The sequence below is a fragment of the Cherax quadricarinatus genome, chromosome 83, assembly GCF_038502225.1.
Source record: "Cherax quadricarinatus isolate ZL_2023a chromosome 83, ASM3850222v1, whole genome shotgun sequence".
In the NCBI taxonomy this organism is placed as follows: Eukaryota; Metazoa; Arthropoda; class Malacostraca; order Decapoda; family Parastacidae; genus Cherax; species Cherax quadricarinatus.
In genome coordinates this window covers 1,406,909-1,420,180 of record NC_091374.1, presented here as the reverse complement: position 1 = coordinate 1,420,180, position 13,272 = coordinate 1,406,909, and the positions used below count along the sequence as shown (strand labels likewise).

Sequence of the window (13,272 nt, the reverse complement as noted above, 5' to 3'; positions counted from 1 at the left end):
ACATGACAGGAAAACCAATTTATGTGATGCAGGATAAGAAGAAAAGCATCCTGTGCGAAGGAGTGACATGAAAACTATCCTGCATGAGAGTATGACAGGAAAAACAAACTGTGATGAGGTATGACAGGAAAACTATCCTGTGTAAAGGAGTATGATAGGTAAATCACCTTGAGTGAAGAAATATGCAAGAAAAACCATCCTGGTGTACGAAAGCAGAAAAGCACACTCTGTGTGATGGAGTATGACAGGATATAACCCTCCTCAAATTGTTTTGATAGACTTTAACAGGAAAGCCATCCTAACGGAATGAGAGGAAAACCCTCCTGTGTGGTGGAGAATAACAGAAAAATCGTCCTGTGTGATGGGTTATGAGGAAAATCATCCTGTATGATGGGTTATGAGAGGAAAACCATCCTGTGCGATGGGTTATGGGAGGAAAATCATCCTGTATGATGGGTTATGAAAGGAAAACGATCCTGTGCGATGGGTTATGGGAGGAAAATCATCCTATATGATGGGTTATGAGAGGAAAACCATCCTGTGTGATGGGTTATGAGAGGAAAATCATCCTATATGATGGGTTATGAGAGGAAAACCATCCTGTGTGATGGGTTATGGGAGGAAAACTATCCTGTATGATGGGTTATGAGAGGAAAACCATCCTGTGTGATGGGTTATGAGAGGAAAAACCAGCCTGTATGATGGGTTATGAGAGGAAAAAACCAGCCTGTATGATGGGTTATGAGAGGAAAAACCAGCCTGTATGATGGGTTATGAGAGGAAAAAACCAGCCTGTGTGATGGGTTATGAGAGGAAAACCAGCCTGTGTGATGGGTTATGGGAGGAAAATCAGCCTGTGTGATGGGATGAGAGGAAAATCATCCTGTGTGATGGGTTATGAGAGGAAAACCATCCTGTATGATGGGTTGACAGGAAAATCATCCTGCATACTGATATATCCGATTCCGCTCAACATAAAAACAACCAACACCAGCTTTTTGTGGTTGCCCACATCCTCCTGTAACTGAAGGATGGACTGACACTTCACTGTGACTCAGTGCACAGGCTATTATTTTGTTCTGTTTCAATCAAGAAAATCATTGTGCTGGATATGTTACTAACTGAGTTGTGAATTTATTTTCTAATCTTTAAACTATCTTCCTGTCTTGTCTATAAACAGCAAAAGTTACGCGTCTCCTTGGGAGGGGCTAATTTTTTTAGTTGATTCTTACCCCTACAAATAACACGGAGCATGTATATTGTGTGCTGGCTTCATCAGGGGTAATAACTAAGTACTGGACAGTGTAAAAGGTCATCCCTGGATTTGCGTAGAATTATGAAGTCCACTTATTAATTCTAATAAATGTATTATGGTACCATCATACTGGATTATTATAACAGCAGTCACGATTAAAGGAGCCATCAGCGTAGATGTGTGATATTATTTTTCTTCTGTAGGTTGAGTATGTATTCCAGAACACTGAATTAATAAATTTGTTAAAGATGAAGATTGAACATTATTATTTTTTTTAGGAGAGTAGCTGGGCATGGTACTGGGCATGGTACTGGGCATGGTACTATCAGGGTGGCAGACAATGCTGTTGGCTGTCTCTTGCCGTGATACTTCTCATGATAATAATAAAAACGTAACACACACTGTCTGACCTTTCAGGGCGTCATAGGTAATTTCCATATATGTTACTGTGTATGATAATTGTACCTGTGTGTAATTTGTACCTAAATCAACTTACACCCACCTACTTTTATTTGGTTTTTAAGAAGAGAATGGAGAAAGTTGCAGAATAACTCGGGCGACAGTGAGAAAGTTAAATTATCTAGGTGAGGTGACCCTTCGAGAGGTAAGCCTTGCAAAGCTCTTAATCTAATAATAATAATAATAATAATAATAATAATAATAATAATAATAATAATAATATTTTTATTTCTACAAGTACATTATACAACTTATACAGACCTATCTGACATCAGTGACATTAAACTCTCACGCGGGAAATTAATATAACCACACTGGTAACAACAGTATACTTTATAAGACAGTGAGAAACACCTGAAGGACTGGGGACATGAACCCAGTGCTGTACACCACAATAAATGTCATTACACGACCGTAGTCTATGTTTAATGTACTGTACATTTAACAAGTTGCATGGGTAAATTGGATTATTATCAGACCCCAATGGAAATAAGTCAGTTTGACGTTTTTTGGGGGTTATCTTAGGTTCTCTACACATGCTGCTGTGTGATAATCTATGTTACTGTATTTGTGTATACCTGAATAAACTTACTTAAACACCTGAAAGACGACACAAACATTATTATTTATTATAGGAGAAAATTAATATGCAAGATAAGATGCAGGGTTAATACAAACTCTTATATATATATTTCTTATGGTAGTAAGTAGTGTAAATTCACTGGAAGAAAGATATATATTTACAAGAGAGAGAAGAGTATATTTCATTCACAGAAGTTCTGTTGAGCTCAAAAGTATCTTCATTTTATTGCACTTATTGGGTGAATAGCATTTCGACTTAGACTTTATATAAGAAGAAAGACTCAAAGCGTATTTTTAACTCCTTTGTAGTTATTACCATGTACCGAAATCACTGTAATACGTGTAAGATAGTTTTGTATCTAGGCTCTCTGTTTTACACGTGTACGTAAGAATCACCCACTAGGTGCGGCATCCTTACAATCTCTCTCTCCATGACTCTGTCTTACAGTCCAACACACTCGCATTGCCTTATTATTACTTCCTTAACAATACACACACTAGGTGTTTGAATATCCAGAAAGCTACCAACCTGAAGTTAATTTACGAAGCGTTCTAGAATGAAAAAAAAATGTAATGGAGCTAAAATAATAATGAGAGAAGAGATCTCTAAGAACGAGACAAGGGGTGATGGGGACGCGGACGGAGGGTGAGTGAAGGCAGCTAAAATCCCCACAGCCGGGCCCGGCCAGACTCACACTGTACACCGAAGCTGCTGTGTCAAGGTGTCTCCTGCCATTCCATAATGAACACACCAGCACTCATTTTGTTAGCCTTTTCCACTGTGGCCTACGCTGCGGAGCTACAGGTGGAACACGTACAGAAGGCGGAGACGTGTGAGCGCCCCTCTAAGAAGGGGGACATGCTGACCATGCATTACACCGGCACACTTGCTGAAGATGGAAAGAAGTTTGATTCCAGGTAGGCCTCGATTACAAGTTATCTGTAGGATAAGAATAGCAGACTAGCCTCTGGTTTTTTTTTTCGTTTTTCAATGATATTGCCAAACTGAGGTGTTTTATCAAGAGGGTTTATGTAAATTTGACTTAAGGGGAAATTGGTGAAGGGGGTTATGAGTAGATACGTTTCAAAAGGTGGTGAATACAATTATGAATAGTGATACCTGGAGTATACCTGATATGGAAAAAGGACCCCAATGGAAGTCAGTCACATTGACTTTTTTGGATTATCCTAGGTTCTCTACACATATGCTGCTATATATGATCATCTATGTAACTGTATTTGTGTATACCTGAATAAACTTACTAGGAAACCATAGCCAGTGAGGATTCAGAGTAGTGCTGGCTGAGGGGGCCCTCAGTAAGGGCTAGAGTCAGTGTCCGCTCAGTGTAACGGTGTTCTCTTCCCCCATCCCTCCCTCACTACTTCCTGTAGCATCCACCACTACACTATTGCTACCTCTCACCTCATCCATCGTAATGCTATATAATGTATAGTAATATTTAGTGAAAACATGTAAATCTAACCATCTACTCGTGAAAGACATCCGTTGTGAGTTACCATTACCAGAGAGGTAATGCTTGATAACGCACCTGTCACCTTGCTGGGCTCTCCCACCCGGCTCTACGTTCTCTCACCAATATTTTATTGTCTAGTACTAATATTTTCATGCTGTTTGGGATGTAAACTTTATTAACAATAGCGAAGCGTGTAACTCACGTTGGGAAAATAAAAGAATAAAGTAATATCAACTGTTAAGTTAGAGGCTTTAGATAAATTAGGGCAGGTGGTAAGACAGGTGTGTGAGATGAGCAGATGTATGATGTATATACATCAATACCACACACACACACACACACACACACACTCGCCAATAATCACAAGCTGTGCGCCTCCTACATATATATGTATATCTTACAATATAATGTAATTCAAATTTTTATGAGGTGAATAGGTAAGCCAGCGGAAGCCCTCCGTCCTATGACCAAAGCTCCTCTGAGTGGGGTCATCATTGAGTAGGACCCGCACCAGGCACGCCTTCGTCCCATGACCAAAAGCTCCTCTGAGTGGGGTCATTATTAACTAGGACCCGCACCAGACACATCTTGGTCCCATGACCAAAAGCTCCACAGAGCAAATCATGTGACTGGGTCATGCTTCAGAAATTTTCCCAAACGAGCAAAATTCCCACTTTCCCTACCTGCTATATACGTTAGCCCAACATTATCTATGCTGCATAAGTACCAGACTATCTCCTCCGCAGCGTGGCTTCAAGGTTGCCTTTATGACAGTGAGACTGACGCTACCACCAGTAATAACATCTAAATTAAAGGGACCTGGGAGTAGTAATGTCTGAGGATCTCACTTTCAAGGATCACAACAGTGCTACGATCGCAAGTGCAAAGAAAATGATAGGATGGATAATGAGAACGTTCAAAACGAGAGATGCCAAGCCAATGATGATCCTTTTCAAATCACTTGTTCTCTCTAGGCTGGAATACTGCTGTACATTAACATCTCCATTCAAAGCAGGTGAAATCGCAGATCTAGAGAGTGTACAGAGATCCTTTACTGCACATACAAGTTCTGTCAAGCACCTTAACTACTGGGAACGCTTGGAAGCACTTGACTTGTACTCGTTGGAACGCAGGAGGGAGAGATATATCATAATCTACACTTGGAAAATCCTGGAAGGAATGGTCCCAAATCTGCACACAGAAATCACTCCCTACGAAAGTAAAAGACTGGGCAGGCGATGCAAAATGCCCCCAATAAAAAGTAGGGGCGCCATTGGTACACTAAGGGAAAACACCATAAGTGTCCGGGGCCCAAGACTGTTCAACAGCCTCCCATCAAGCATTAGGGGAATTACCAATATTAGGGGAATTGCCAATAAACCCCTGGCTGCCTTCAAGAGAGAGCTGGACAGATACCTAAAGTCAGTGCCGGATCAGCCGGGCTGTGGCTCGTACGTTGGACTGCGTGCGGCCAGCAGTAACAGCCTAGTTGATCAGGCCCTGATCCATCGGGAGGCCTGGTCATGGACCGGGCCGCGGGGGCGTTGATCCCCGGAATAACCTCCAGGTAACCCACCAATAACTGCCAGCTAAAAAGTTACTATAGTTATAAGCCGAGGAAGAAAAAGGTTTTATTAGCTTATTAACCCCGGAAGATTAATGAACCGGGGTAACCCAAGAAAGTCAAGAATTGTGCCTTACTGCCGTTGGGATCCTTATATTAAGTCCGATGTATACCTTTCATGTGTCCTCCCACAGGATACAATACAAAATTCGACTAACTCTTGGCAATCTACTTACTGCTAGGTGAAAAAAGGCACGTGTTATTATTATCACGGAAAAGCGCTCAACCCGTAAGGGTGATGTAGCACTTACGAGACGACAAGTGTCGTTCTACGCCTGGGATTTAAACCAGGGTCATTTCTCTTGTGAGTCCTCTCAATGGAAATTTCTTGAAGCTGGCGAAGAGGTTCCACCCAAGGAATTGAACCTGACATCTTCATTAGACTTAATCTGTCTACTTAGAGTTATCCCCCGAGTTTTGCGTGTCCGCGGGAATAATTGTGATAAAATTCCGAGTGGATCGCTCTACGAGTAAGTTTTTATTTAGGCCTTACGTATATACCATACAAAAAATATGTCTACCATACAAAAAAATATACCTTGATAGCACACATTATGGGCATAAAAAAAGGTCTGCTATGTAGATTTACTCTAGGATAACTAAAGTGAATAAAGGTTAATTCCACTGGAGCGTATTACTGTAAATCTTTGTTGCGTAGTGAGCCACAGCTGAATCAGAGTTGTCCTTTACATTATGGGTACCCAGGGTACAACAGAACATCCAATACTGTTTGAAAAGTTTCACATATTTTTGTACCCTTATCACCATTGAATACACGAGTGTGAGGGCACCTTATACCCAATACCTGCATGCTTCATGTAGGTCAGGGGTTTGATTACACATTGGTATTTTGCATTCGATATACTATCCAGCAGGTATTTTAGCTTCTAATTAATTTTACATAGGAGTTCTTCCCAGGATGTGACCTCCAAGAGTCGACTAACAGGATAGGATATTTGTACTGCTTGTACTACAAATATACTGAATCATTTGCAAAAATAAAATATAAGATAGAATACAACTTTACTGGTCATATATCAAGAGGTACACAGTTCCGGAATGTCTGATGCGAACACCTGTGTTCAAGGTACAGATGAAATAGAGAGGGTCTTTGCCCGTGTTCAAGACACAAGCCTTAGAGCTCAGATAATTGGAAGTGATTCTGAAGAGATCCCAACTTTTTAGAGGTCCTCTTGGCAGTCGTAGAGACTCACATGTTGAGGTCATCATCGCCTCTGCGGCTCTGTCTCAGACCAGGCTTCCTAGCTCACGGCTCACGGTGTGGATATTAGGCTGCCGTTGCTCGCAGTCAGACACTGACACCACAGGCCGGCGAAGAAATTTCTCAAGTTCCCGCTTGAAGAGAGTTGGGGCGTCATTGGTAATTCCCCTTTATATTTAAAGATGTGTTGAAAACTTAGAATTCTTTTGCTTGTTGAGCTGTCTTTAGTGCGCTTACTGCGCTTCTCCTTTATATTCGGAGACTTTTACACCATAAGTGTCCGGGGCCCAAGACTGTTCAACAGCCTCCCATCAAGCATTAGGGGAATTGCCAATAAACTCCTGGCTGCCTTCAAGAGAGAGCTGGACAGATACCTAAAGTCAGTGCCGGATCAGCCGGGCTGTGGCTCGTACGTTGGACTGCGTGCGGCCAGCAGTAACAGCCTAGTTGATCAGGCCCTGATCCATCGGGAGGCCTGGTCATGGACCGGGCCGTGGGGGCGTTGATCCCCGGAATAACCTCCAGGTGTGAATTACGATTCATCATGACGTTTTCAGTACAAATCAGAAGTATTAAGATATTTAACAGTGTATTTTCCTTCGTTTTATAGTGCCATGGGAATATGGCATCACATGACCGTGTCACTGTATTACATCTGGCACCACAGAGCCTCCCAAGCTGACGTCTAAATAGCTGTCACTGCCCTAAAATACCACCATTTACAGTTTTGGACGAGTGCCTCTTCCATCTGTGTGTGTGTGTGTGTGTGTGTGTGTGTGTGTGTGTGTGTGTGTGTGTGTGTGTGTGTGTGTGTGCGTACTCACCTAGTTGTACTCACCTAGTTGAGGTTGCGGGGGTCGAGTCCGAGCTCCTGGCCCCGCCTCTTCACTGATCGCTACTAGGTCACTCTCCCTGAGCTGTGAGCTTTATCATACCTCTGCTTAAAGCTATGTATGGATCCTGCCTCCACTACATCGCTTCCCAAACTATTCCACTTACTGACTACTCTGTGGCTGAAGAAATACTTCCTAACATCCCTGTGATTCATCTGTGTCTTCAGCTTCCAACTGTGTCCCCTTGTTACTGTGTCCAATCTCTGGAACATCCTGTCTTTGTCCACCTTGTCAATTCCTCTCAGTATTTTGTATGTCGTTATCATGTCCCCCCTATCTCTCCTGTCCTCCAGTGTCGTCAGGTTGATTTCCCTTAACCTCTCCTCGTAGGACATACCTCTTAGCTCTGGGACTAGTCTTGTTGCAAACCTTTGCACTTTCTCTAGTTTCTTTACGTGCTTGGCTAGGTGTGGGTTCCAAACTGGTGCCGCATACTCCAATATGGGCCTAACGTACACGGTGTACAGGGTCCTGAATGATTCCTTATTAAGATGTGTGTGTGTGTGTGTGTGTGTGTGTGTGTTTAAATATATGTATTCACCTGTATGTGGTTGCAGGCCCTGCCCCTCCTCAGCTTGTCAGTAGGACACCATTGCACCTGCTCTAGAAACTATGTATGGAGTTTGCCTACATCAGTTCCTCATCCAGATCATTTCACTTCCCAACCACTTTGAGACTGAAGAAATTCTTCCTGATATCCTTGTGGCTCATCTGTGTCTTTCCAGTTGTGCCCCCGAGTGCCTGTTTCTCACCTCTCAAGCAGTTCTCCCTGTCCACCTTATCTATTCCTCTTGAGTATTTTGTATATTGTTATCATGTCTCCCCTGGGTTGAATTCAAGCATCCACTTGTCTGACCAGTCTTGCAGGGTATCTATATCTAATTGGAACATTTCCCTGTCATCAGTTTTTATTCTCATCATCAGTTTTACGTCATCAGCAAACAGGGATACATCTATAAATAACAAAAAAGGCACAATACCGTGACTGGAACGATACACAAATAACCCGCACATAGAAGAGAGGAGCTTACGACGACGTTTCGGTCCGACTTGGACCATTTACAAAGTCACACTAACCAGAAGTCGAGCAAGACGGGTATATATAGGCTATATATACCCGTCTTGCTCCACTAATTCAGTCCCATCTGGAATGTCATTCACGTGAACCAGAAGCAGTAATGATCCTAATATCAATCCTTGCGGAACCCCGCTAGTTACACTTTCACATTCTGACGTCTCTTTCCTAACAGTTACTTTCAATTGTCATCCAATCTTGTCAAAATATGTATTGTATCTTGCTAAAATAAAAGTGGCTTGTCAATGTTTTCTTTCTCTAAGGTACTCTTTGACCCGCCGCAGTACGTTTCCTTTCATTCCTACCTTCACCTCAAATTTTGACTCCAGCCTCTTGTGGGAACAGTATCGAATGCCTTCTTGCAGTCTAAGAAAATGCAAACCACTCATCCCTTTGTCTTACATCTATTACCTTGTCATAGATCTCCAGAAGCTTGGTAAGGCAAGATTTGTCATCTCTGAACCTGTGTTAGTTATTGTTTATGAACCCACTTCTCTCCAAGTGCTCTCATTCTCCTGATAATTATCTCCTCCATTATAATTATCTCCATTCCTCCATGGATAGGAGTGAATGGAGACAAATGGTTTTTAATACTTGACGTGCTGTTGGAATGTGAGCAAAGTAACATTTATGAAGGGATTCAGGGAAACCGGACTTGAGTCCTGGAGATGGGAAGTACAGTGCCTGCACTCTGAAGGAGGGGTGTTAATGTTGCAGTTTAAAAACTGTAGTGTAAAACACCCTTCTGGCAAGACAGTGATGGAGTGAATGATGGTGAAAGTTTTTCTTTTTCGGGCCACCCTGCCTTGGTGGGAATCGGCCAGTGTGCTAATAAAAAAATAATAATAAATAATTACCTTGCATGGTATGCATATGAAAATCACAGTCTGTAGCTCTATGCTTCCTGTCTGAGTTCTTTCTTAAATATAGGGACTACATTCGCTGTTTGCCAGATCTCTGGCAACTATCCCGAGTCCATTGACTTGTTGCACATCCCATCTAGTGGTTCAGCGTTTCTGTTCTCTCTCGTAACATCCATGGTGACACCCTGTCAGGTTCCATTGTCTTTGATGTATCTAACTCCAACAGGTTTCTTTACCTCCTTCCCTGTTTTTTTATGTGTTTGAGAGTTTATTTAGTAAACCTGGATACATCAGCAGTGTGCTACTACTATATTCTATATGGTAGTTTACATAGTGGGAACAAAAGCTAACTTTTTCCCTTGTCATATTCCGTCACACAGGATGGGAAGGGGAGTCTGTGTTGTCATGCACCTGACGTCAGGATAACTCCGCCATCTTACACTGCTTGGCAACCCTGGTTATCAGAATCAATATTGTCTCAGTCATGGTGTACACACCTGCCTTACGTGTACACGTGTACATAGCTGTCCCTCATGCAGACATGTCCCTTGCGTATGCACATATGGACACGACTGTCACTCACCTGTTCGCAGATTATGTGAAATTAATGAGAATAAAACGCAGAGAGGACAGGGAGAGTCTAGAATATCACCTGGACTAACTGCAGGGTTGCTCACACAAGTGGCTACCGAAAATCAGTTGCAGCAAATGCAAGATTAGGAATACTGGTGGCGAGGTAAGAAGACCAGAAACTAAGTAAGGACTTGGGGGACAGTGAATACAAACCTTACTCAAGGAGTAGGCCCTTGGGATAAGCACAGTACAGAGTATATCACCAGAGGTGGCCATCAATCAAATTGCTACCGTAGGGAATGCATGTTTCGATAATCTAAGATTAGATTTAAGGAATCTCAACACGAGTCATTCGTGATCCTTAGTCCATGTCACGCCCATCATGGAGTATGAAGCACCAGCATGGAACACATCTGATAAATCATGTCAAAACACTGGAGTAAATGTAAAAGTTAGGAAAGAAGCTATAGTATCAGAGCTGAGGAGAGATTAAAAGAGCTGAACCTGACGATATTAGAGGACAGAAGAACCAAGAAAGAAATGATAACATTCAAAGATGACCCACGGGGAGGTTGGTTAGGAAGTGAAATAGCCTGGATAATGAATTGGTAGAGGCAGACACATACACAGCTTTAAGAATGGGTATAAGAGACCCCGAGGTTACTAGACAGTGAACTCTATAACGGTCAGTTAAGAGACAGTTACAGGAGATGAGATGAGACTTATGAAAAGGAAAAAAAATAGTGAATCAATAGAAGGTAACAAAGATTTTGTCTCCGGCAGTATGGAGGACAGGGGCAGGGGGGTGGCATACAGTATTCCTGTCCCACACACTCACCCACCTTCACCTGCTGTTTCCCCTTTTCTCTATCCTCTCTTGCTCTTCACAGTTCGCTTAACTGATCCAAATCATAAATTTGTTTGTAACTGTTTTAGTCGCGTTTTTCTCTGTTTTTAAATGGCATATTGAGAATGCTCAGAGATTCTTCACAGCTTGTATAAACTCAGTTAATCACCTAAATTATTAGAACTTAAAGTTCCGCGAACTGTACTCCATGGAACGTAGGCGAGAAAGACATCATAATCTACACCTGGAACATTCTGGAGGGATTGGTACCAAACCTGCACAATGAAACCACTCTACGAAATAAAGAGGCTTGGCAGACGCTGTGAAATAATCCCAATGAAAAGCAAGGACACAATGAAAAAGAACTTAATAGTAAAGGAACCAAGACTCAACATCCCTCCCTTCACACATAGGGAAATTGTCGACAATCTCCTGATTCCTCAAGTCAGTTCCTGATCAAATGGGCTGTGGTGGATACGATGAGCTGCTGCGGCGGGTATCAACAGCTTCGTCGATTAAATCAGCAACCACAAGGCCTGGTCTGGGACCTGACCACTGGAGTGGTGACCCTTGGAAGCGACTACAAGTAATCTCCAGGTTAGGGGAAGGTCTAAACAGTAGATCTTCAGCCTGGATACTTGAGTTAGAGTGATGGTGTCATAAACCAATCTGATAATACTACTTAAAAACCATACCACGGTGGGGATAGAACCCGTCATCAGTCATACATGCGACGTGTTAGCCCTTCCCGCTAGCGGGAAGAGCTACTGCAGTGCTGTTCTCATACATGTGTTCACTGTCTCGCCTATTTATTGTTTCTGGCTGGTGCTAGTGTGTGCAGCGGAGACAACGTTCAGTAACTGATATATACCACATTGCTACACTATCCACTACAAGGTATACACAACGAGCAGAGCTCATCTTAATCAACGTCTAAGTATATACACACTGGGATTTCACTTTAATCTATATTTTAGATGTTAAGCACTTTTTTGTTAGTGTACAAGTGAATTGCAGCCTTAATGACCTAAGTGCATTCAACAGATCTTAAATCTTGATAAATTAACTATCCACCCTTTTATGCTCACCCTTGATACTGCATAGGAGCTTTCACCTCGATTTCCTTGCATCGAACCTCATTGCTTTCCCTTCCCAGGGTTCCATAACCCCTACGGATTTACAGCTTTCCCTAAATGCTATAATACTCCACTAGTCAACGTAGTCAGTTCCTTTCAGTAAGACAGCCTCCCTGGATCTAGGTGCTAAATTAGTTTTACAGATCTCGAGTCTTGGAAAAAAAAACCAGATTACATTTCTGGCGAGAAATATAGTTTACATCCAGTAGTTACTTTTTAATCATTTGGAAATTAGCTTCACCTTCAATATTATTATAATCATAAAGAAGCGCTAAACCTACAAGGGTCAGCTTCACCTTCAAATACCTGAATGGATAGCATTTATTGCCTTGCCACAGTTATTTTTATGTAGAATAGCGGTACACTACCGATGTAACCAATCAATAAATAGTTAATTATTAATTTTAACATAACTAACCTAGCAGCCTAACCAAAACTTGTTACGAAAATACCGTGATGTAAAATATTATTTATCTAACGCCTCTCCATAACTTTTATATTATTATTGTATTCACTGAGAGCCTGTAAACTATTAGGAGGTATAAATGCATGGGAACGAGTAGTATCAGGTATACCAGAAATATAACTGACTCACGAAATCGTAATGACGATTGCAAATAAACTAATCATATCAAAGCTAAATCGAAAGATTATGAGCATCAAGGTCCTTCCTCGACGAGAAGGGAATTATATCACCTTCTCAATTCAAAATATTGATGAATATGATGACATGATATATCAAGTTGTGGTTCACGTGAAGAAATATATGCAAGATGATTTATTATGATTGACTAAACGTTGAAACTTAAAACTGAATCCAGTTTTCCCACGCATGGTTTTCAGAATGTGTTGTAGATCATAGTGAGTGATCACATTTCTTAACAATGCAGACTGAAGAAATAAACTACGTGATTATTCTTCTGCTTGTATAGTGTAAGTGTGCGTGCGTGCGTGCGTGAGAGAGATACCCTAGAACAGTGGTTCCCAAACTTTTTCGGGCAGCCGCCCGCCTTGGCCATGTTCTTAACCCCCCCCCCCCCCCACACACACCTTTTTCTTGGTATTGGGTTTACTCTAAATTCAAAACAACAACTAATCTTACCCTATAAACAAACAGATTTCGAAAATAAAAATAAACATAGTAAACTATGTTTTTTAACAATACGAAATGATAAATTTACATCTCATCTGTAACTACATCGTGTGTAAGAAAGGTATAAAATACCGACAATATGAAAGTTAAGACACATGTGCAACATCTGGATATC

General features: G+C 41.7%; 1 protein-coding gene across 1 annotated transcript in view; it reads left to right on the top strand.

Annotated features, from left to right (window-relative positions):
* Nucleotides 1–2,935: 2,935 nt before the first annotated feature.
* Fkbp14 (peptidyl-prolyl cis-trans isomerase Fkb14) overlaps nt 2,936–13,272 on the top strand; it is a 33,894-nt gene continuing 23,557 nt past the window's right edge. Inside the window, exon 1 of the mRNA XM_053796281.2 lies at nt 2,936–3,214. Coding sequence (XP_053652256.1) covers nt 3,039–3,214 — 176 coding nt within the window. The 5' untranslated portion in view covers nt 2,936–3,038. The remainder of the gene's footprint in view (nt 3,215–13,272) is intronic.